Source organism: Dermacentor variabilis, chromosome 1 (assembly GCF_050947875.1).
Source record: "Dermacentor variabilis isolate Ectoservices chromosome 1, ASM5094787v1, whole genome shotgun sequence".
In the NCBI taxonomy this organism is placed as follows: domain Eukaryota; kingdom Metazoa; phylum Arthropoda; class Arachnida; order Ixodida; family Ixodidae; genus Dermacentor; species Dermacentor variabilis.
The window spans coordinates 19,400,991-19,427,284 of record NC_134568.1 but is presented as its reverse complement, the minus strand read 5'-3'; the positions used below and the strand labels follow the sequence as shown (position 1 = coordinate 19,427,284).

At 45.3% G+C, this 26,294-nt stretch overlaps 1 protein-coding gene across 3 annotated transcripts in view; it reads left to right on the top strand.

Annotated features, from left to right (window-relative positions):
* Positions 1 to 26,294, top strand: part of LOC142575718 (OTU domain-containing protein CG3251-like) — a 133,546-nt gene that overhangs the window by 18,617 nt on the left and 88,635 nt on the right. For all 3 annotated transcript variants that reach the window (XM_075685318.1, XM_075685308.1, XM_075685300.1), the window contains exons 11-12: positions 9,539 to 9,651; positions 23,028 to 23,080. In XM_075685318.1, the coding sequence (XP_075541433.1) occupies positions 9,539 to 9,651; positions 23,028 to 23,080 (166 nt within the window). The remainder of the gene's footprint in view (positions 1 to 9,538; positions 9,652 to 23,027; positions 23,081 to 26,294) is intronic.

Genomic DNA, 26,294 nt, shown 5'->3' with positions numbered 1-26,294 from the left:
TTCAGAGTGTGTACATATTGTCATGTAGGTGACGGTGAGTTGGCTGGCATGCAGGCAGACAGAGAGGGACATAATCGAGACACGACGCCACACACGGCGCTGCGCGCAGACAGAAAATTGATATCATGCGTGAATGGTAAAGCAGTAATAAATGCACATGGCAATATGTAGAAGGAGCTTGGCAGAGATGAAAGAAGACACAAGAAACTCGTTTGGACCTTTGCACCACGTCAAATGTGCACAGTGACCTCTGGAGCTCCCTGGGCGTTGATTGCCACATTAGCCTCTTGACAGCTGTAATTATCCGTGACCCCCTGCAAAATCACTGCAGAAATTGCAACCTTATCTCTACTATACCCTAGTCCAGAGGGAAGCTAGACAAAATGGTAGAGAGGAGAGGGGGAGAGGAGGCAGAGAATGGGTAGAACCGACGCAGTTGTGAAACGAGTGAATAACAGCCTTGCCACTCTTCGCTCTCAGTTCCCATACAATGGAGGGGGGAGGGGATAGGGAAAAGGTGGTGTGAGAAGGCAGGGAAACGTTACCACTATAGATATGACAGCACTTGCGGGGAAACTGAATAAACTCAAGTTCTAGGTATGGTGATATGACAACTCCCTCCTCCCCCTTCGGACCGCCACTAGCCATCGCCTTGCTTTCAGATTCAAGCTTTCCCTTTCATCCATGTCGCTCTTTCAGAGCCCACCTCCTGAAACTTCTGTTCTGTGGGAAAGGGGGGGGGGTCGTCAAAAAATTTCGGGGTGTTTTGAAGTGGTAGTATGGGGCTAGTGATGATAGCATGCCATCTCCATATGAGCAGATGAGCATGGTTGTGCTCAAAGTGGATTTTGCGATGCTGAACAAGCAGAAGGGGAACTTAGGGATCTGGTTTTTCTTATTCACAATGTAATGAATCCAAGAAAAGCATAGAGGAAATCATTTGTAGTTTTAATTGAAGTGTAGAAATAATTAGCTTATAGTAAATTAATGTGATGCATGCGGCATGAGAAAGTGCATGGCGCCATGGCTTTGTGTACAGTGGGACACAGTCATTATCAACCTATTTCACGTCCAATGCAGGACAAGGCTTCTCCTAGCAATGCTTGTTTATATCTGTCTTCTGCCTCCATCTCCTATACCTGCTGATTTCTTAGGCTCATCATGCTACATCTCTGCCATCCTGGACTGCTATCCCCTTGGTAACAGAATTCTAGTAGACCAGTAGTTCTCTGTTCTATGCATTGCATGAACTGCCCAAGTCACTTCTTCCTCTCACTCTCAACTAGAATATCAGCTAACATCCATTTGTACTTTCTTTCTCTTAACATTATGTCAATAATTTCCCATTTCAATCACTTGTTGCATGGCTCTTCATTTCTTCTCGTGTTACTTTGTTGTCAAAGTGCAAAAGCACACTTGTAATTTTGGCTGGTTCCTACGCACTCCAATTTGGATTGCAACAGTGTGGAGCCTGCTCTAGATCGGAGTCAAAGTACAAACTGAATGTTCAGCTGCTCACCAGAGCAATCGGAAGCCAAAAGGGGAAACACATCAGTGCTTCTTCTGTTGTAAACAAACATGGCGAATAAAAAATGATGTGCAGCAACCAAGTAACCCACCTGCTACTGCTGTGGCAGATGCGATGCCAACAATGGAAGCTACTGGAGTGACGCGACTGGAACTCCACCAAATCTCGGTCACAGTTTCAGGTAGAAGGCGAGAGTGCCTCTAACCACTCTGAGTGAGAGCGCGATGCTCTGTAAGAACCAGGCAAATGTAATGCGCCGCCAATGTTGTGGAGCACTTGAAAATGGCCAGCTGATTGGGCAGTTTGAATGTGTGCCCTTACGTTAGGTACGTAGCTCCTTCAAACCAAAACTGTTGAAATAAAACAAAAGGTATGCTTGATAAAAAAAAAACTTCGGTGTTTGGTTGGGAATTCTTTATTGTTTTCTGAGATTATCAGCAGTGCTTGGTATTCTAAACATGAGAAATGAAAACTGAGGCTTCAGCACAATTTCTGCTCCCTTAAAAGGAATGTTCTCATGGCATGGAGAAATGCCTGCTATCTTGTAACATAAGAATGATGAAGCACCGCATCTACCGTAGCTTAAGTGGTCTGAGGCCTACAAGAGATACGCTTCTTAAATTTTTTTTTGCATACTATGCCGCTAAGCGATGCTTCAACCCCTCGACAGCACTAAATATTTTTTATCTAGTAACTTAGTATCTATATCTCTTATCACCATCTATATATCAAATAAATTGCGGCAGGATTAAGCAGCAATTTTTGTCAGCATTTGTGAGCTTGAGTACGTGCCGTATGCTGTTGAGAAATTACTTCAGCATGCAGTTCGATTGCAAAAGGAAAGAAAAAAGCTTTGTTTGAAATTTTAAAACTTTTCATTTAGGGACAAGAATGTAAGCACATACCTGACATCTTGAAAAGGGGCGCAATGCACACAATGCAAAGAGAGTACATGAAAAAATTGATGCTCTCTTCTGTGTTTTCTGTGCTGCTCCAAGATCATTTACAAACAAGCTCAGCTGTTTGCTTTATTAAGCAAACATGCCAATATTGAAATGATTTAAATTATACATGCCTACCATGACACTTCAAGGCTGTAGCTTTTCGTCATTTTCACTGCATGTCTGTTGTTTTCTGGCGGAAATAGCCAATGTACAGATCACAAATGGTCCTTTCTGTGTTGCCATCAGTTCTGCCAGTCAGGCACCCTTTAAAAATGGGACTGTGCGGAAGAATGTGGCTTTGTCTCTGGGCAGGGATTTGAACACAACTTTTTAGATGTCTGCCAACTGTTCTAACCACTCTACCATGGCCATTTCATCAAAGGCACAAAATAGCAGGAGCATGTTATGCAGCTTGATGCACCACAGCAAGGCCAATTTGTGCGTGCTTTGTGTAGGGTTAGAGCCTACTGTTGCAAGCATTGGAACTCTTTGCAACAATGAAAAAGCATATTTCCTTGTATGTGCAGCTAGGTTCATCATGTGACGAATAGGTAGAACTTGAAACACTTCCGAGAGGAAATGTCAGTAAATGAGCAGGCTCTATACACATAATATAGTGCCAACACATTTTAACCGTTTAGCTGCCTTGAAAATTTTGAAAACATTTAAAAGTGTGGAATTTTTGTTAGACCTGCATATTTTGTACTAATATTTTTCTATGAATGATGGTACTAGGAATGTCTTTTGTATTTTTACTGGTCCTGTTGAAAAAAAGTAAGAAAAAGTTGTACATTAGTTAGTGGTCAAATTTACAAGAAATGGCGCATGTACAAGGTGGTCCTTTATGCAAGGGAACATGTGAGTGCATGGCCTGTGCTCTGCAGAGGCTGGTTAAAGCACCAGCAGGTGGCAGCAAGGGGAAGCACATCTGCTTGTAGCGTCATCTATTGGAGGCCTGAGTAACCAGACATGGCTGAAAAGCAAGCAATTGCTGGACTCCCTTCCATGCCAGATGGATGCGCAACGCATGGGGCCTACGCCCGGTACACTAGCTCACTGGAAACATGAAAGTGCCAACATATGCCCGCTAGTTGAAAGGCACTCCCAGCATACTTTAAGGCAAAAGCATCCTTTGGCCAGTACCCCAACAAGATCTGTGTGCCAATCTGTGTATCAGCACAAAAATGCGTAGTGTACGAAGTGTCGACATTTAATAGTAATAGTGTAAATGTAGATTATTGGTAGCTTTATAAGCGATAAGGGACAATACAAAAAAAAAAAATTGATTAGAGAGAATACCCATAGGAATACATAGTGTCCATAGAAAATGCATGGGAAAGCCTATAACAGGGTTGGGCCAACGTCAGATTTGGGGGTGGGCCAACTTCAAATTTGTGTGTAGGTCAACTGAAATTTGGTAGGGGGCCAACTTGAACTTTGGAAGTGGGCCAACCTAAATTTGGGGGTCGGCTACCTTGAAATTCGGGGGTAGGCTTATGTATACTTGAACAACTCCAGTAGAGTTCCTGCATGCTTGTTTGCAGTACGCAGCTCTGGCTTCCCACTTCCCCGCATAGCTTGAATAACCCTTGCCTGATTCGGAGCAGCTTAGGAGAGACAAGTGTACTCAGGTCAGACATTAGCTTAGGTAATTAAATGTATTTGTTTCGTTAGTTAGGCTTAATTTTTTAATAATTCTGTTTGCTTAATTACTCTTGATTAGGCTTTAGTGATCTAACCTTAGTAACCCTTGAATTATGTGTTAGCAAATTAATTGTAATTAGCCTCACCATTAATTACCCTCAGCTATGCTTAATTTTATAATAATTAATCGATTAGTCTTTATTAACCTTAATTACACTTTACCTCTTCGGTACTCACTATGTACAGTTGAACCTCGATATATGAAACAGCGCGGTGATCGCGAAATAGTTTGATATAACCAAAATTCAATATGAAAAATTGTGTGAAAGACGCTTCAAAAACTTCTGCAAATCAATCAATGAACCAAGGCACGATCGGGGGTCGTTGTTTGGGGCACGCGTTTGGTTGCGCCGCATGTAATTGACCTAGGCCACGCCGACATCGTCCACTTGGAGCGCGCGGTCGATTGTGCCGCATGCAAAGTCGGTACGGCCGAGGCCACTCGCGTGCAGCGCAACCGAACGTGTGCTCCGAACAACGATCGCCGATCGTGCGCCAATCGTGGTGCAGTAAATACTCACTTGAAGCTTCGCACAAAGTATTTATTTATTTGGCTGAAAGTACACAGCAGTGTAGCCTGCTTCTTATTGGAAGCTGTGTGCTTAAACACAAAGTAGCCCTCCCTGCCCCCCTGGAAAAATGCTCCGTTTATGCTCGGAAACGAGCTCATAGAAATTATGGCGCACAGTGTTCAGTGGGGCATCATCAAAGACGTCAGTGCAGTCCGTTTTATGAAATCATCGCTGGCGGTACTTCCAATGTAACAGGCAATGAGCAATTCACATTTTTTGTGCATAGGGTAGTTGGGATAACACTGGAAATTCATGAGGAATTTCTTGGCATGTGCAATGCACTAGGCAGCAGAGCTGAGACCTTGTATAAAGCCGTGAGGGACATTATTTTGTGCCTGGGCCTGGACTTTCTCAACCTAAGGGGGCACTGTTTTGATAGGGCTGTGAACATGGCAGGCAGATTTAGTGGCGTGCAGAAAAGGATTACAGACTCTGAACCACTGTCAATATTTGTGAACTGCAGTAACCACTACCTAGACTTGGCACTCCTGGAGGCCGCAAGGAACTGCGATGTCGTCGGCAACTCTCTGAACATTGTAAAGGATGTTTCCAATGCAATCCTCGAATTGAACAACAGGAAGACTTTATTCGAGCATTGTACTTGCTCGGGTAATGATGCCGGTGAGCAGGATTGTTCCAGGCCGAACACCCTACAGCTACCACTGTGGCCAACGATATGGACAGTAAGAGTAAAATCAATAGATAGGTTCATTGAGAACTATGAAAGGGTGCAGGAAACTCTGCAGGAACTGGTACAAGTTGAAAGCTCTCTCAGTGGCACCAGCAAGACAGCTATAAAAGGGTATGAGAAAGTATTGAAGAAGTTCGAAACTTTATTGCGTATCAACCTTTCTATACCCCTGTTTGGCCCATGCTCGGAATTAGCGAGGATGCTTCAAGGCCCAGTTTACTGTGCTGCAGGAGCAAAAGAAGCAGCAGAGTCTCTTTGTGACTGTTTGTCAAGGCTACGGTCTGATGCCTCATTTGATGTCCTATGGCAGCAGACAAACACAAGAGCAACAGAGTTAGGTTAAAGGAACCTCGTGTGCCCAGAGTTTCGCAGCCGCCCAAAAGGCTTCAATTCACACACAAGCCTGAGGAGCCTGCAGCGCTTGACGACAAGTCGTTGCAGAGGAAACAGTTTTTTGCCGCTATCAATTGTATTACCAGCGAGGTACAGCCTGGCATGGAACAGCTGATTAGCCTCAAGCACATTTTGGCTGAAGCTGCTGAAGGTCGAAAATTTGCGGCAAATAACTTAAACGAGCTCTTAGGAGCACATGCTGCAGATTTTGACATCAGCAGGCTTTCAGTGTAACTCGTGCTTCTCCCAACGCTCCTGCCTGATGAGGGTTTGGCTGCAAGTGAATGCATTGTGCAAGTTCTGCAGGGGAAGTTTGCAGATAGGTGTAAGATGATGGACCAGGTTGTGCGATACCTGCAACTCATTTTTTCTGTGCCTGTGTCAGCTGCTTCAGGAGAGCGATCTTTCAGTGCTCTGAGGCGAGTAAAAACATTTTTGCGCAATCAAATGATGCAGAGGAGGCTGACACACCTTCTCCTCCTCCACATGCACAAGAAGAGAGCTGCAGAACTGCACTTGTATGCTGTTACAAAAGAGTTGGTGCCTAGAGCGGCAGAATGAACAGTGACCTTTGGCCTCCTTTGACAACCTCTCCTGCTCAACGCCCTCTTGTCATGGCAGCCATGAAGCTCGTCAATCTGCGATAATAGCTTTGTACCTGGTGCCTACATTCTTGCCTACTTGTATCACATTTGTGTACTTGTATATCAGTTCACATTTGCTTCACTGCGGGAGTGAATGCAGAAATATTAAAAATGATTTTTTCGCAGCTTTCGAACCTGTTTTGTCATTTGCGCAGGGTTTCAGAAATTTCCAACCATTTTTAAAGTGTATAACAATGCAGAATAACTGAGGATGCAAATATGTAAAATTTTATATGGCTAAAATGAATTAAAACATTAATAATTTATCATTAAAGTGATACTAATTATTAAAATAATAAAATCTAATGTAAATAAGAATTGACTAATATTTGAAAGAAGTAATAAACACAACAAACAAAATACTGACCCCCCCCCCCCCCCCCCCAATCCCAAAAACGTTCTGGAGTCCCTGTAAAGTTGTCAAAATTAATCCAGAGTCCGCTGTTATGGTGTGTCTCGTGATCAGGTGTGGTTTTAGCACATAACCCCAGAATTTGATTTCGGTTGATGACAAGCAGGTGAAAGTGTGTAGGGAGCAAGAAAAGAGGAAAGCTGCTCACTTTCTGCCACACACACGGTATTAAATGGAAGTTGGAGAACTTCATTTCGCCAACACTAGACCTGCCCACATAGTTAACTTGAATTTCGCCTCAATATGCACCATGAAAATGCGCAGGTGCTAGACATTTTATGTCCATTAAAGAGACACTAAAAAGAAATGCAATGTGATTTCAGACTTGCAGACAATTTCCTAAATGCTCTATTTTAGTTAATTGCACAATAAGAGATTATTTCTTCAACAGAAAATTGAGGCGGAGCTTCTATTTTCTAGATTTCAAACCGAGACCACGGCACTGGCATGTCACTGTGAAGTCTTTTAATTTCAATTAATTGGCTCACAGTTGGGTCTTTGTGGTACAGTACAAATTTTTGAAACTTGCCGAGTTCAGGCTTTGGCTTCTTGAGAATGCAATGTAGTCCATCTTTACGGGGAGTAAATTAACTATCCCCGAGCTGTTGTCGCCAAAATCCATGTCACGGTGAGCTAGTGCAGGAAGTCAAGGCAGCGTCACCATCTCTGGAATCCATCTCTGTGGTGCAGACAAAGGGCCAGAGATGGTTAACATAAAGCTCCACTTTCCACTTTGTTCATTTCATGGTGCTCACTGCTGCCCCTTTCAGAGCTTTTGTGTGAGTAGATTGCATGTGCATTCTTTTCTTTTCTCTTCTGTCCTTTGATCTCTTGTTACATATTAAACCTGTAGTATCATGCCAAGCCTTTGGCTCAGCTTTGGCTCGGCTAACCTCTCCACCTATCGTTAAAGGGGCAGTGAACACTTTTCTAAGTAATCTCAAAACATCACTATTAAATTGTGCCGCCTCATGAAAGTGCTGCAAAAATTTTTACAATCCTTCAAGCACAAAGTTAGAAGAAGTTATCGGACGGATGAGTGGCTTGCTTTCTCCTTTCATTTCCACTAGTGTGCTGGAAGTTAAACTGGGGAGGTGGCAAGGGGTTGGCAAGGGAGCAATGCCCCACTGGCCCCACGTAAAGGTTGAATGTTTCGGCGGCAAGACTGCTTGTGGTTGCAGCCCGTGATGGCTGCGGTCTCTATGCTACACTTTTTGACTATGAGGCCACGTGCAACAGATGCAACTACGCACAACTGTCGTGTGTAGACCGGCAGTGCAAATATGAAATGGATTTTCATTCATTTTGTGATCGCAGACATATATATATTTTATTTAACTCTAAGGAACTGTAGTTCTATTACTGAAAATCTGAAGCAGCAGGAGCTTGATGTGGGCGAGTAGGTGTAACATACTAGAAGAAAAAACAGCGCTACAAAGACGCGGACTAAAAGAAGAACATGTACCTGTCCGTCGTACATGTTTTTCTTTTAGTCCGCGTCTTTGTAGCGCTGTTTTTTTTTTTTGTTTTTTTTTTCAAGTATTACTGAAATTGTTCTCGTGATTACAATATCGACCATTAGCCATTCTGGGCTTTGCTGCTTGCGATGATGCATCTTGACGACATTGCGAAGGAGAGAGCAAGGGATTTTTCAATGCTTTTGACTCAAGGTTGTAAATTCCCTGCTGCATGCAGTGTAATAATATTTGGCGCCCATGTTCACGAGAGCTAACAGGTCAGCAATGTTTTCTTCCTAAGTTCAGAAAGCGTTTCAGGCCCCTTTAAAATTTCTCTCACCACAGTGCTCATATTTTGGCATACTGGTTGATATAGTATGCGGTTTCCTTGTGATGCATTCTTGGAGCACGTAAGTTACATGTACAGTGGGTGGTCTATGCAGTGTGAATAAAGTAAGATGGCAGTTTGTTTCAAGAGACTAGTGCACTTGGCTAGTGGTCTCTCGTAACACAGCACCTACCTTCTGAGCAGTTTAGCTCACAGGATCCGAATGCAAAATATATCTGTGTGCTGCTGTATTTTACACACTAAGCTAGCGGCAACAAGTTGTGTCTCGTGTTCTTGCTGATCTGGAGAATTGCTTGCGTTGCAGGATGAACTAGTGAAGTGGTTAGTTTAAGTGTGGGCCACCATCCTGCTTGCCATTGTGGAGTCGTTTGATAAACGCAGAGTATCAAATGCACTATGGACCGTATGGAGGACTAAAAGTAAAAGCATAAATAGCAATGAAGTGTCCGAGTATGATGATCAAAGACATTAAGTAAATAAATTTCTATTTTTTTAAGGTAAAGTCTGCTGGTTTTACCTTTCTCTTATTGCTGAATTGGAGGCATGCTACTTTTTTTGCTAGAAAATTAGGTGTACATTCAGTTACTACAGTGTCTAGGAGCTCTTCTGACATTTTTACATTAGTTTTCTACTTTTAACCCATACCAAGTGGATGCATGTTCGATTTGGGCCAAATACTGCCAAGTGAATCGGCAGTATGTGTTGGTGTTCTTCTGGTTCTTGCTTGATTTGGACCAATTTCATTGGTTCCGTCAGGGTTGAATTAATGCAAGTTGACTGTGCTATGGTAGCCAGTAAATAAATTATAGTTGTAATCTATTGTTCTTGTTTTTTTTTCTTATAGGTGCAGATGTCTAACGACTTTGAAGGCCACAGCACTTCATTCCAAGCTCACGTTCAAAATGTGGAACCGGATGAAGGACTTGTCACAGTTTTCGTTGAAAGGATGGGGAAATTGTGAGTGTGCAGCTAATCTTCTCGTTGCTGTGCCTCATGAAGTGAGTGAAAGCACAAATACTTTCAAGAATTCTTGAAGTTCTGCTCTCTATTTACAGTCATGGCACAGTGTCCACAGAACAAACATTTACCTGCTGCACTGGTTTAGTGGGTATGGTGTTGAACTGCTGAGCACAAGGTCGATAGATCAAATCCCGGCCGTGGTGGCCACATTTCGATGGGGGCGAAATGCAGGGAAACGCCAGTGTCCCGTGCATTGGGGGCACGTTAAAGATGCCCTGGTGGTCAAAATTAATCCAGAGTTTCCCACTACAGCGTGTCTCATAACCAGATTGATGTTGTGGCACGTAAAACCCCAGAATTCAATTCACGGAACATTCTTTAACAAGTTTAACAGCTGAACTGCTAGTGTTTGAAGCAATAAGCATAGCTTTGTGCTCCTAGCCATGCCTTTGTCACTTACATTTAATCTGAAACTCTACGCCATAATGACATTGCTCGCATTATTTGAAAGAAATGCACTAGTTCAGTTTTTGGAGAAGCTGGAACATTCGGGTCTGTTCTTTTTTCCCCCCTGACAGGAAAGATACAGTTACAAAATATATGTGCAATGCTTGTTTAGTGCTTTATTTATTGGAATGTGACACTTCACTGACAACCTCTGACAATGGAACCCTGCTCCTTGAGACACGCATTCTGAAGTCTGTGTGCTCTGGTTGTGTAGAAACAAGACTGCTGTCTTTGGTGGAATGGGTGACATGTGCTGAGGAGTTGGCCTTTGATGCTCTGGAACAAAACTGTCAAGCTTTACATTGACAGAAGTAATTGTAACAAGTTGCAGCTGAGCACACCTTGCACCTCAACCTTCCCCCTTCATCTCATGGCAGGCTACTCTGAAGGTGTGCATGTAGCCAACTGTGCAGCCTTTAAATGGGGAGAACTATTACCAGGTATTTTACATACCAGATTTACTCAAATCCAGGCCGGCCCCGATCCGAAGTGTCCCCAGAAAGTCTGAATCTAGAAAAAAAAAAAAAAAAAAGAAAGAAAGCTTACACCTTAAATGTAGGCCAAACAAAAAGCGACGACAGCGTTCACAAAATGAAAACAGAATTTATTGCATATTAACATGCCCAGCTCATTCTGCGTCTCTATCTTCGTTATCATTGTTACCTCCTCGTTGCGGCCGGTGCACACAAAAAGAGTCTCCCGTTGCCCCCTTCAAAGACGGACATTTTTCTTGTCGATGTTGAAGTCTCCCCTGGCTTGAATGTTTGACGATGCATCTGTGGCTAATACAACTTTTCGTTTGAAAGGGGCAGTATAGTGGCATTGCCTGTTTAGTGCCATTACGATAATGCCTCACCACATGTCGATACAACAGGTCAAAATAGCGATGCTGCTTGTGTACTTCAGTAGAGATACTGACTTTTCTAGATGGCGCTAGCTATGCACCATATTTATCATTTCAATTTAAAACTGGTGCATTTTTGGAAATCCTCGGATCTAAGCCGACCCTAGAGTTAGGTATATGATTATTTGAAAAAAAGTATCGGCCTAGGTTCAAATAAATGCGGTACTTTGCCGCAGTCTGAATGCACTGCTTCTGTTTTTTTTTTTTTTTTTTTTTAGAATGCACTCATCGGTGGTCATTATGTGTTACGAAAGGGGTCAAACCGGGCTAGAGGTGCATATGGAAAGCATAAACAAAAGTAGGGTGAAGAGAGGGTGCTGCCAAAGTTTTGTTTCAAAGCGGCAATATTTATACCTCGATATAGTGAACTTCAATATATTGAAATTCTTGATATAATGAAGTATTGAAATTCTTGATATAATGAAGTATTTAACCTTTTATAAATTCTTGTCCAATGAACACCATGTACAGTCGAGTCCGGATATATTGAATCTGAATGGGATCACAAGAAAGTTAGATATATAGGTAATTCGATAAATAAAATAATAGTCCCTGGGGCCAACTGCGGCTTACTGATTGGTGTGTCCGAGGGCCGCTAAGTTACTGCACACAATTTTGAAAAAAAAAAAAAAAAAAAAACAGGTGCGCTTTATTTAAGTGCAAAAAAAATATTTAAAAATTGCTGATTCTGGTTTACTTCTTCTGCGAAATGAAGTTGAAGACGCTCATTTCTGTTTTGTCAGTAATATCAAGGTGCGAAAGCCCCATGCTTTCCATATCGCTGCAGACATGACGAATCATGTCAAATGCCGATGCCAAGAATTATGCATAAAGACATTCCTTCATTTTCTCCTGGGCAGGAGCGCACCTACAACAGGCTCTTAATATTGTTTGGTCAGCGGCTTGTGGCTTTACAGTAAACCCTCGTTAATGCGAAGTTGTAAAATCCTGGAAAAATTTCGAGATAAGCGGAGTTTCAAGTTAAGCAAAATGCTGAAAATTTCAGTGACCGGGTCACTGAAAGAGCCAGTAACAACCAGCACTGTCCTTGCCCGTGTAAGCCTTTTGCAGCTCAGCGATGTGGTGGTTGCGCCAGGTATCTGCAGTCCCTTCATCAACGGTGCCGCTTTCGCCATGGATAGGTTTCGAGGCCAGGTTATTTCTATTTTTAAATCGTTCAAACCAGCCATTGCTGCAATTGAAGTCTATGTAGCCCATCTGCAATGCCAGAGCGTCTGCCTTCTCCATCATCATTTGAGTTGTCACGGGAAGGTTGGCTGCCCTGACATTCTGGAGCCACAACATGAGTCCTGCTTCGACGTCCGGGAATTTCGAGGCCCGAATCCGCTTCTGCTTGCTGGAAAAGCTTTGCTCGAAGCCATCCAAGACCTTCTGTCGATTTTTTAGAACTGTCGAAAGCGTCAACAAGGGGACGCCGAATTCTTTGGTGATGCTTGTTTTGGACCTTCCTGCTTTCTCCACTGCCTTGATTGACGTGACTTTTTTTTCTCCAGCGTCAGAGATTTACACTGCTTGGGGCGGTGCATCGTCGTCCGTTGACCACACACACACTCACACAACAAAAAAATCGCAGTCAACGCATCAGGCGCATAGCATGACAAAAAAGAAAACTAACAGAACCGCACACGCACAATCACCTAAGAGCGCTCACAGGTGCGAAATGCGGTGGACTGGAGCCCGCTGGAGCGACTACCCGATAAAACCCATGAGCCCCTGCGCGCAAGCGACGCACACCACGTGACTGCTTCCAAGGTTACTTGACTCGGTTGACGGAAAACGGCTACGTCCGTGGGAATTTTGTATTCGCCCTTAGATCATGACCGCATTCGGCACTTAGTAGGAACCAAGCGCTCGCTCGGAGCCTGTATCACCTGGCCTTTGCCTTCAGCCGTCCCGGTCAAAATTTCGAGATATCCGTATTACGCCTGAAAAATGCTTCGAGATAAATGGGAGCAAATACATACCACCTATGGATGGGAAGGTGCGGTGTGGAAAACTTTCGACTTAACTGATATTTCGAGATATGCGAGTTCGAGTTAACGAGGGTTTACTGTATCTTCTTGTTCTTCAGAAGCATGCTCAATGTGCTGCGCGGGATGCCGAAGTCATCTGCTACCGTGGACTTCTCGCCTGCCTCAACACGCTTGATCACTTTCAGCTTTATTGCGTAGTCCAAGTTAATTCTTTTCTTTACTCTTGCAGTGGCCATCGCTTCTGCAAGATTGCACAACAAATACCTTAAAAACCCATGTGTAATACGAACCCGCATATAGTACGAGGTGAAATTTTTGGGACGCGAAATGGAAAAAAAAGTTTTATCCGCGTATAATACGAGTTGGGAAAACTTGAGGAAAACATTTATTTAAATTGCACTCCTGACTTCAATCACTGTCTTCCTCAGCTGCGCTCTCTTCGGATAGTTCTTTGTCAGACATATCTACCCCGAGGTGCTCATCCTCTGTGCCATCGAGCGCTTTTAAGATGCCGCACTTCTTGAATGTGCAACGTACAAGGTCCTCTGGTGTGCTGGCCCATGCGACCACAATCCACTTGCATAGCGCGGCTGGTGAAGCTCGCTTCAGCCGCCCGGTCGGCGTAACTGCAGGCTCACTTGAGCGCATCTAATCTGCGTAACACCACTTGACCGTGTCCTTGAACGGCTTCTTCGGGCAAAAATCTAAAGGCTGCAGCTGAGGCGTCATCCCACCTGGGATAACAAGTTCAGTGCCGGATTCACGTAACAGTCTCTTCACTGGGTTGGCCAAATGGCAACGAAATGCGTCCAGCACGAGGATGCACGAGAACGACAACAGTGCGCTGGGCTGCCTACACCAGACGGACTTTATCCAGTCGAGCACAAGATTCTGGTTCATGCAGCCTTTCTCATGGCATCTCACGACCACATTTTTTGGCAGCTACTCACCTTTAGGCACTCTCTTGCGCTTGAAGATGACATTGGGTGGAAGTTTGCGTCCGTCTGCCGTGCACGACAACATGACGGTAACTCCCGTTTTCTCATTGCCAGTGGACCGGACATAAACTTAATTAGAGCCCTTTTCATGCACGGTAAGGGGCGATGGTCTGTCCAGATAAATCGGCGTTTGGTCAGCAATGCCGATTTGCCCTAGCTGGAAGTTCTTGGACTTGCGCAGCGAAATAACGTGGCACTAGAATGATTGGGGCAGCTTTTGCGAAATCGAAGTTCAGCGGCATAAGGAAAAACCAGCACGGTACATGTAGCGACATATCCAGTGCTGGCTCGCTTTGAAGGCGGAGCTTGGTAGCCCTTTTTCACTTACAAGCTCCTTTGCTTTTGCCTGCATAAGCTCCACGCTCACAGCTAGATGCGCGACTCTCTATTGGCGTACGAACTCCGTCAGGGCGAGTTCGATTTCCGAGAATGTCCCATTCTTCGGGCCGCGAAAGCTTCTTCATGTGCCGCTGCACATGAAATGGGCTTCCTTCTGTCGACGCCATCCGCGAATGCTTCCGTAGTTGACGCCAAACTGCCTCCCGGCTGCACTGTTGCCGATGTCCTGTGCGGCTAAAATAACCTTTCTCTTGAAAGCACCCGAGTACTGTTTTCGGGGTCCGGACGTCTTGGTCCGTCAATGCGGAATTGAAAAGATGCACTTCGCGAAGCGTGGTTTGCATGTTTGCTGCCAAGGTGCGCACTCAACAATAAAGAAATGATGCTGTAGTCACGCAGCACTAACGAAACCAAGCCGTAGCCACGCAGCAATAAAGAAGCCAAGCCGTAGCCATGCAGCAATAACGAAGTCAAGCCATAGCCACGCAGCAATAACGAAACCAAAACTTCTAGCCCAAATTTCTGACTGAAATTTTCATTCGGATTCGGATATAGTATGAGGCGAAAATTTGGGACGCTAATAATAGGAAAAAAACCTCGTATTATACACAGGTTTTTACAGTAGGCACTCAACCCACACGACGACGATGCCACAAAAATCAGAAAGAAGGAATGTTGATGTTCGAGGTAGCACGTGGGCTAGCCAAACAGCTTGATGGGCCTTAACTGACTGTACACACGAGGCCCGCAAGAAGCAAAAAGTGCAGAAAAAAGGTTACTGTCGTGGTTCTATTTGTGAACGTGATTGACGCGCAAGCGTATAGGTCGCTGCGACGCTTCACCTTGTTTCTTATTCCCCCCTAGACTTTCCTTTAGGTGGCGTTGCTTTGCCAAAGTGCACTAAGCAGTGCACTTTGAGGCCATCGGCGTGTGCCTCATTCGGTATAACGAATGTGCTGGTGAATGGGCGTTCTATATATGCATGCACTAGCCCTGTACATTTGCATGGGATTTTCAAAGGGTCTTTACAGCTGTTGCATACACACAATATCATTTGTCATACAGTCGAACCCACTTATAACGATACCGGTTTTAACAATATATCAGGTATAACAATGAGAAGCTGCTGCACCGTCGACTTTTCACCATGTTCTCCTCCATGGTGAAATAACCCGCTTACTACAATGCTCCGACACCGCATTATCGGCTATAACAATGAAGTCTGGCTGCTGGGTGTCCGAGCCGAAAGGTAGTGAAATGCAAAATCGTTGAAAAGAAAATGAGAAATTCAAGCTGCTGCACGATTGGGCTGCTCCAACAGCCGCCGCGCGCTCATTTTCCAGCCATCTCCGTGCGGCTCTCTCTGGTCACCCTTCCACCCCTCCAAACACAAATGGGCTGTGCCCATAGCTCTATGCCGCCTTTCTGAAACCTAGATGGACCGCGCCAACTGCGCCGCAAGCAGATTACGCTGAGATTTGAGGGATCACCAGCCGTTAGTGCGCACTCGCGAGTAAGAGCAGGTGTGAGAGAGGAAATCTCTGGGCTTTTGCTCCTTGAATATATGAGTCTGCCTAGACACTACGGAGGAGGTTTCTTAGCGCGTGTCGTATGCATTTGTCCCCTAGACATGCTGGCATGCGAAGTACGGTCAAGTTTGTTTATGCTCTGCCACTGGCTGCCTGCGCGGTGGGCCAGTGGGCACAGACGCACCATCTGGTGATTGCTCGACCCCACTCTGCAATGCCGGAACGCCTAGGGACAAATGCCTACAGCACGCGCTATAAAAACCTCCTCCGTAGTGCCTAGTCAGAATCATATATTCAAGGAGCAAAAGCCCCCAGATTTTCTCTGTCGCACCTGCCTTTACTTGCACCTCCACAGAAACGGCTGGTGATCCCTCAAATGAACGTCACGTGTGCTTCTGCAAGGGTTGCAGAAGACAGTGCCAGCCTTTCCTCCTTTGCCCCCACAAGAACCACCTCTATCGCATCTTGTTCTCCCTCACGGGTTGCAGAATCAGGTGTCTTAGCTTTCTTTAGATGACTATCATCATCATCATGTTGCTGGCTGGCTCCTCATTCAGTGCAGTTCTGCGAACAGCTTAATCACTTTCGTTCGTTTTTGTTGGTTGTGTCGAAGTCGTTCCAGGCCACGCGGTTTCTCAACTTCGCTTGACTCGCTGCCGAAACGGAAGATGGCTAATCCGCCTGCTGATCATTGGCAATGCATGCCGTTGCCGCTGAAAAGAAAGCGCACGGCTGTAGATTTGGAAACTATGTGCTTCTAACCGATGAGACGATCGTCACAGACATGCTTGCATTGGATAGCGGCGGCGGCGGCAGCGATGATGCGGTAGGGCAGGCTGTCTCAATGCTTTCCTCACAGGAGGCACATGATTCAGTCCCCTCCAGGGCTTCGTTTTCACGAGGAACCTTCCGCTGCACTGCCTTGGAGAAGGATGACGGCTATCTTCGCGTAAAGCATGCATGGCTGACGGACATAGGCTTTTCTCGTGCAGGCCAGTGAGAAGTACGTGCTGAGATGCTTGTGGTGATCTCTCCTCAGCATTTCTTCTGGATTTCTCAAGCTGACAAGCTGTCATGGCAGCCTTCTTGCAATTTTTTAAAGGCCCCTTTTATTATGCAAAATAGAAGTGAGGCGTGCAGACAGGACACAAGAGTAGAGAAGTGGACAACACGAACGCCTCTTTTTTTCGCCTCAGTGCTCCCTTCAGTTGATAGTCGGCGTTCGTGTTGTCCACTTCTCTACTCTTGTGTCCTGTCTGCACGCCTCACTTCTATTTTGCATAATGAATCCTTACCAACCAGCTCAGCTTTCTGTCGTTCTAAGCCCCTTTTAGGGCCACCAAAGTAATGCCTTGGCGGTGTTCGCATATCGCTTGCCACCTGTGACACCTCTTTGCAGTTGTTATAGCAGTGCCATTCTATAACGCCGACAGCTGCAGCTTGTTACATGCGATTGGAGCGCACAGGAAGGAGTTCCGATCAGCAGCTGGGCGATCAGCACGATCAGCAGCTGGGTGGAGGAAGGTGGTGGGGAGGGGCACTGGCCTCCCTGCCTATATAGTCTTCTTGTATCACCTCTGCCGTCCCCCTATTTTGATTTTTTCATGCAACCTGGTTAAAACAATTATCGGTTATAACAATGGAATTTTCACGACACTTGAATATTGTTATAAGTGGGTTCGTTCGACTGTATGTGGGTTCGACATATCTGGGTTCAACTGTATTTCAAACTTTAACGAAGTGTGCTTATACGCGATTTCAATGTAAAGAAATTTTCACTGCTGCTGGCACAGGTTGATGTGGCTTTTGTCACTGCAGACCATTGAATAATGACACATTGTTACTGCGAGTTTGGTTTATTGTTCACTTGCAAGTTACACCGAAATTCTTGTTAATGGCTGGCCAGTGCATACGCAGAGCCATAGGCGGAGAGTTTTCATTGTTTGGGGGTGGGGGGGGGGGAGGACCAGCTATCTGAACCATGTATATATATATATATATATATATATATATATATATATATATATATATATATATATATATATATATATATCATTCTTGCACTTCAAGAAACTTCATGTGACCTCGAAGAATTGAGTGCTGAAGTGACGGCGCTATATGAGTATATCAAGACCTCATAGTAGGAGACAATTCAGTTTAGCAGTCTGAGTCCTCTCCGTGGTGTAATCTTCCTTCGTGTAATTGTCGCATACGTGGATATAACTAATGCTGCTTGGCCTTTCCCGTGAGACTGCAGCCTCTCTGTCTTCTTTTTTCTGTGAGTCCGAGTATAAGCACTGCTGCGCATAACTGCTGTTGATTCTGATTTCGAGTGAATCTGGCTTGGCCTCATTTCGGTTACATTGTGAATTATACAGTGTTCCCCAACTATCATGCACCGAGACTTAAATAAAGCAGTTCTGTTACTTGAAGAAAACCTAGTGCATATTGTTTCCAGTAATTCTTTCGTTACCAAGATTTATTTTGGTAATTGCAAATAATTCTCTAACTCGAGAAGTACTGTCCTAATTTTCAAAGTGTCAATGAGGCATTTTCAGGCACCCCAAAATGACATCTAACTGCGGTGTTTTCAGCGATGTACTAATTGCGTACAATTTTTGCCGTCTGGCAAAAAAGCCTCACGAAGTATGACAAATACCATGTGAGTGTGCTCCCACCCACATCGTAAAGCAGCGCCGTCAAATAAACTGATTGAAAGCAACCGCATTGCCTGTCGCAAACCTGAAGAGACAGCGCATCACCTTAATAGTGGTAGGGAAGGAGCACCAGCAGCAGGGTTCGTGGCTTCGCAGCTATTCCTTCCTCCCATTTCTACGTCACACTTATCTGTCTCTCAAGACCGAGTGATCACATTGATAACAAAAGCCCCTTGATAACACGGCCGAAGCACCACTCTGACCATGCACGAAATGCGAAAAGCAATGTAATAGGCATAGAATGTTTCAAAATCCCGGCTTTGCTCGCGCCACAACGAAAGAGAGTGCACAAAGCTATATTTCGCGCCAGAAACTTGCTTCGGACCAAAGCCAAATTAATGTGAGCATATTATTTTTCATGAAAGGGTATACGTGCTGCAAAAAAATTTTTGTGTCGAAAAATAAAAGCGAGAGAAACAGACCGGGAAGCGACCAACGTGTAGAGAAAAGGCAAAACCGATGCATTCAAGAAAGTAAATATACCACTTCTAAAGGAGCCGAATTGGCAATCGGGATGTCTTTACACACACACACACACTGAGATTTTAGTGTTTCCTTATTATCTATGACTTCCTAAGCTCCGTTGAACATAAGCCTAGAGGACGTGTTCGAATAGGTCTTCTTCTGCAGCTACGCAGTATTGTGTGCATTTCATCCCATCTTCAGTGGCTTTCTCGATGACCGATGCCAGAACTCTACGGCAGACATCTGTTGTCCTTGCCTTGAACTAATCTGACGTCCATCTCGATCATGTAAGCACGATCTTTCACCTAACCCCAAAGAAAGAAACCGAGTGGAGAGAGGTCAAGTGGCCTAGCCGGCCAATTTACAGGCCCGTGCTTTCCAATCTGTTGCGCATGAAAAGTCACATCCAGCCAGTTTCGTGCTCGGCTGCTGCTTTGTGTGGGTGCCCCATCTTGCTGATACCACAGAAGTGGAAGACGTGACAGTGGGACTTCACTGAGAAACTCATCCACCACTCCCTCAAGGATTTCATTCATGTAACGCTGTCCAGTCAGCGTGTGTGATCGAACAAGATGGAACCAATTATAGCACCGGCATAAATTCTGAACCATGCATTGAGCGTCCACTGGTACTGGTGCTGATTGCGCTTTACCCAGTGTAGATTGGAGTCCCTCCAGTAGTGTGCATTATGCAAATTTACCTAGGCGTTTCTGCGAAAATTGGCTTCATCTGTACACATGATGTTGCTCAAAAGGTCCGGTGACTCTTCGGCATTTTATGAGGACCCTCAAGAAGTCTAGACGGTTCTACAGGTCCCTATCTTCTAAGCATTGGTGCTGGTTAAGGTGGTACAGGTGAAAGGCCGTCATTTAGAATCCTCCAAACTGATAACTCGGAAATTGGTACCTGGGCGGCCACGTCCCGTACGCTAGCATGAGGGTTTGAGGCCACAAAATCTAGAACATCCGTGCGTAGGCTAGAACTCAAAAATTGAGTCCTCCGCCGCTGTTTCTTGAAGCTGCTGGTTTGTCTCAGGTTTTCATAATTTCTGATGATAGTCGATGCGCTTGGTCTATCGCCACACTTCCATGACTGATATGTATATTTGCGGTCTTCCTCTTGTTACCATCTGCAGATCTTAAGGCAAGGATCATGTTTACCTTCTACTCATTAGAGAAAGACATGGTGACTGGGGCGAAGTAAAACGCACCTTTAAACCTTTGCACTGACATTGTCAATTCGCTTTTGTGGTGATAGGTTTTTTGGGAAAAAAAAAACATCCATGTACTTTATCTATGCTAACAACAGCTATCACAGCTCATTCCAAACTAACACCAAACCCGACATGTTACTTCAGCCGTGGTGGGGCAGATAAAGCACTAGCTTGATCACATTCACGCCGCGTCCCCAAGCGAGCGACGCTGCTGTGACTAAACGCGGTCGGCGGACCAAGTATTGTTCATGGATTCGTCGTGGCCACCACGGGTTGTTAGAAGCGGTGGAAATCCGGGGAGCTCCTGGAAGATATTTTGCGCTGCCATCTCACGCAGCTTAGAAGTCATGAACAGATGTGGCGGCCATTGTCTGCAGAGTCAACACTGGGATGAAGAGGTGCCTGTTCGGGGAAAAGCACCATGTCTCCGAGAACCCACTAACCTCGGTGTGGTCAGTGAAACCTGTGCGGAAGTGTGTGTAACTGTCCGCCTTAAAGGTTAAGGCGGGTCGGCTACGATGACTTTTAACGCTCCGAGTTTGTAGCAGGTTGAACGGCTGTTTTTCCCTCACCTATAGATCTAGGGAGGACAGACTGTATTTAACGAGCCATTGGCGGCTCCTCAGAGTGCATTCCTCTTGCAGTCATGTTAGACTGATGAACTCTAACGTTCTCAAGTAAATTCTGTAAATAAACTCATATTCCTCGTTCTCATTGAGAACAAGTCTCTCCCTTCAACAACGTCCTCAGCGTGGATAAGTTGGACGATGGCATGGGCCAGCTACTATCTATTTCATGCCCGACTCCAAACATTACAGTCTCCACACGCATTTAGTGCTGGAGGTTGTGTAAACTTGTGTTTCAGTGATGCATTGAAGCAAGAGGGAGACAAACCATTTGCTTCCATCTGCCTGCACTTTTCGGGATAGCATCGTCCCACTGCAGGCGACACTATCAGCCACGAAGGCAGAGTTAACATGATAACATCATAGGCCTCGCTTTCTACCACCAATGTGAGGATGTCGCCGACACAGCATGAAACGGTATCTTTAGTTTTAGACTTTCAAATTTAACAAAATAAGTTTCTTTTCTCATTGAAATTAGTTTTTTTTTTCTAATTGTCCAATAATTCAGACAATGTTGCTGCCCCTTCCACATAAAAAAAATCTGTTGGCAACTGTACTTACATAAAGGTCAAATTTCAGTATAATGAAATAAACTGTCGATTTTACTGACGTCGTTACATCTTGGTTTAACTTCTAGGAAATACATTTCGATGAAAGAAAAACAAACAAGATAATCTTTGAATTGAAGATCTATGAGTAACATTTCATGTGCCATCAAGGTATTCCGGTTTATTGTCAAGCAATCAATTCAGTTTATTCTTTCCGCAAAACATTGTTAAGCAATGCCATTGATAAGCAGGCAATGTGTAGTTGTGTGAAACATTGTAATTGACATGCTAAATGTCCTATCAGCATGATGCTCTTAGTAATCCCCTTATTGAGCTGCAGGATATATTATATGAGCCTCACAAGGGGATCATTCTTAAGTTTTACAGAATTTTGAAAAATTGCTCATGCCAGATAGCGTAATTCTAGTCCTTGAGCTGGATTATTCAAAGAGGAGGGCATTACTTGTACGAGAAAGCGAAAAGCGCATAATCAACTAATTGACAAAAATTCACTACTTAACTAATTCAGAGGATGGCACGTTGAGACATGTGCCATCAACTAGCAATTCACTGTTGTTCCTTGTTCCACTTTCTTTTTTAACAAAACACTTTTTTATGCTTTGAAGCGCAAAAATAACTGAAATGCCCATGTATTTAGTTGCACACTTTGACAATGAATATTTCGAAACCGTTGTGATCCTGACAATTCATTCTAAGTAAATACGCCTTGCGAACTCACTGGCTGCACTTCATTAGTTTGTGTTGGGCTGCTGAGCACGAGGTCGCGGGATCGAATCCCGGCCACGACGGCCGCATTTTGATGGGGGCGAAATGTGAAAACACCCGTATGCTTAGATTTAAGTGCACGTTAAAGAACCCAAGGTAGACCAAATTTCCGGAGTCCCCCACTACGGCGTGCCTCATAATCAGAAAGTGTTTTTGGCACGTAAAACCCCATAATTTTTTTTTCATTAGTTGTAGTATGTGCCATGAAGTCATTAAGAAGTTAATGTGATGTATTGTTAATTAGTTGAACATGTGTTTCGATTTCTTGTGCATGTCCGCTTCTTCGAATAATCCAGCTCAAGGACTAGAGTTAGGCTATCTGCCAGAGGCGACTTTTAAAAATTCTGTAAAACTTAAAAATGATCGCCCCAAATATTGATTAGACAAGCAAGCTGCTGGCTCTCTGCACATCTGTATGAGCACTAAGATTGTCACACCAAGATGTGGCCTCGGGAACTGGTATGGTGCATGTTCCCTTCCAAGCATGCATTATTGGCACATAGTTAACCTGTTTGTGATAGCATCCTATTTGGAAGACCAACTCACAGTCATTTTGCTACTTTTATTCAGCTTTGTATTTTTGCCTACAGTTGTAAAATGTATTGCTCTATATTTTTTGTGCGTGTTGCTGGTGTGTTGGTTTGCAAGTGAGCTTGAGAGTGATAAACAAGATTGTTAACTTAGTTTGTGCAAGTTCTGAATGTCAAAATCAGAACTTAAGACAGTCAAATTTCATTATCTTTGAAGGTGCACAGTCCCATATGACAAAGTTCAGGCACTGCCCCTGCCAGCGCACAAAGGTAAGGATCCATGAGATATGACCTTCCAGTGTATAAGGTAAAATAAACAACCTTTGGTAATGTTTCGTAGCACATTTTTACATTACAGTATTGTCTGAATTGATTTTTAGTAAGATGTGTGGAAATTTGGCATTTAATTCAAAACTATCTATTCTTTGTATCCTATATGATACGTGCCACAAGCTCCAAAAATAAAAACTCCACATAACAGGAATGATCTACCTTATGTTGCTTGCTAATTTGCATGTTATTCTTATGTTTAATGTCTTGTGAAATATTGTGACTTTTCAGTAGTTAGTGACTGAACAGTGAAATTAGTAAAGCTAGCTCTCTACAGAAAGCGTACAGAAGTAAATATGTATAATCTGAAGGTTTCAAGAGGATATCTTCGTTTGTTGAAAATATTGATGGTTTATTAGAACTGTCTGTTTCCTAAGTTCTTCGACTGAGTTTGTCGTTGTTGTTGTTGCTGCTGCTCATTTAATATTATGCAGTGTTCTGTGTCACGATCCGCCCGGGTTCGTGAACGAGGGAGAGCTCGAGGCACCCTCTGTTAGATAGATGCTCTGCAGTGTGGTGGTGATGAACGATGACTGACCGCCGAGCAGCTGTGCTCGTCGGTGTTTATTGGGTGCGATGACCAATGTTGCTTACCGAGCCTGGCGGGCCAATGAAGATAATGCCCGAGAGGGCGTCACATGCTTGTTACACCCCCTTATCCTTAGTTTGTTTGTCGACAACAAAAAAATGTCCAAGGCTAGTACGAGGCTCTGCCTCCGTCCTAGCCAGGTCGACAGTGCTTGCTACCCAGGCGAGTAACGGTCCAGTGGCCTCCGCCGTCGAGTACTCCGCCTGGGCATCGGTGTTGACGGGCCGGGTGTGGCAATGCCGGGTGCTGCCTGAGCCAGCCTTGCTTCGTCTGGATGGTCCGCAATGGTCGGCCTTGTGACTAGTGCCAGACTTGACACCGGCCCAACAGGTGTCGCACCTCTGGCAACGCTTGCCGCCTCTGAGGTGGGCGGTGCTCCGCTGGAAGCGACTGGTGTTGCTGCTGGTCCTCCTGTGGGCTGGATCTCTGAAGTGGCAGTCGAGGGTGCTGGCCAGGTCTCAAGGCGAGACCTAACATGGTCGGCGTGTCGGTGCCACATGGCCCCATCTGGCATGTGAACGAGCAGCGATGAGGCGCTGGCAGGAGCCACCACCTGTCCGGCGGACCAGGGTGGGCCAGGATGGAAGTTCCTGGTGAAAATTGGAGCTCCCAACTGCAGCAAAGGCCCGGGACGGCACCCTCGGTCAGCAGTCAGCTTCTGCTTCAGTTGCTTCAGGAGCACTGTGGATTGGAGGTCCGGATGCAAGACGTCCAAGGGTGTCTTGACCATCCGACCCAGCAGGAGCTCACAGGGGGCACAGTCAGTGACACTGTGGGGCGTGGTCCAATACTGGAACAGCATCCGGGTAATCTGCTTCCGGAAATCCCCTGTCTGGCTCTTCTTGAGCTTGTCTTTGATGGTTTGCACCACCCGCTCGGCTTCATCGTTTGAAGCAGGGTGGTACGGCGGAACCATCAACCGGCGGATTCCGTTCTTTGTCAGCCAGGCCAGGTACTCTGTGCTGGTGAAAGCAGGACCATTGTCGGACACGATGACATCCGGCAACCCCTGGGCAGCGAAGACCTGTCATAGCGCTGCAATGGTCACGCCTGCTGATGGAGTGGTGACAGGTAGAACCTCCACCCACTTCGAAAAGGCGTCCATTACCACCAGGAAGTAATGGCCCTTGAAGGGCCCCCCAAAATCCACATGTAGGTGGGATCAGGGTCTCTGTGGGAACGACCAGGGGGTGATTTCCACATGACGTGAGGCCTGCTGATGCTCCTGGCAGATTTGGCAGCTCTGCACCATGTGAGCGATGTCCTGGTCCAGGCCAGGCCACCAAACATGGGACCGGGCCACCATCTTGGTCTTTTCCACGCCAGGATGACCCGTGTGCAGCAACTGCAGGACCCTGGACCGGAGACATTGTGGGATCACCACCCTGGAACCCCACAGTAGGCAGCCCTGCTGCAAGCTCAGCTCAGTGGCCTTGTGGCTATAGACCTGCTGAACCAATTCCTCCCCACGGAACACCGCCGTGACCACCTAAGACAGGACTAGGTCCCGGCTGGTCCCTTGTGATACCGCAGATCTGGAGAGCACCTCCGGGTACGCATGCTCCAGCGTGAACACTTCAGCAGGTTTTGAAACAGCATCAGGCACCTCTGACGGGGTAGGCAGCTCAGGGCATCAGCAGGTCCCAGGTCCTTTCCCGGGCGGTAAACCAGCTGGTAACTGTAAGCACTTTGGGCCTCACTAAGCTAATGATATTTGATAATTGTTCTCTTATTTGCATTACTGGCCTGAGCCAGATAACCAAAATGATGCAACCACATAATTATGCTTTAGCATGCAAACTGCCAACAGTGGCTGTCAATTTCGCATCGACTACTGCTATTTCACCTACAATGGCTATGCATGACTGCGCTTTGAAATGCAAACTGCTAAAGGTGCCTTTCAAGCGTGTCCCGACTACTGTTATTTCATCACAGGGCTCGTCATGCTCGATGGTGGCTTCCCAATACAGTATTTTGGGCCTTCTGACATTGGCATTATTCATCTCAATAGGCTGGAAAAAACAGTAGGGGCAGCATAACTACCTGGAAGCAGGCCTCCTAACAGGGGCATGTCGCTCTCCATTGCTCTTATTTGTTCAAGTGGCTTGAGGAAATTAACAATGACTGTGCGGTGGAGTAAACCGAGCCGACGGTGTGTTTCTGTTATTGCCTGGCTGCATGTATTGGCCTTTAGGGGCATGTAAAGCTTTACGATAGCTCAATATGACTGCTATTGTTTTCCTTTCGACACGCAGGCTGCCATCATTGGCGGTCAATTTCGCCTCGGCTGCTGCTACTTCACCATAGAGCCCATCAACACGATAATGGCTGCCCTAGTGAGCACTTTCGGCCTCACTAAGCTAATGATGTTTTATAACTGTTCTCTTATTTGAATTATTTACCTGAGCCGGATAACCAAAATAAACGATGCAACCAGGTGAATGTGCTTTGGCATGCAGGCTGCTAACAGTGGCTGTCAATTTCGCGTTGACTACTGCTTTTTCGTGTCAAGCTTGACACTGGCTGCCCGAATGAGCATTTTAAGCCCCAGATAGTTATTCAGGG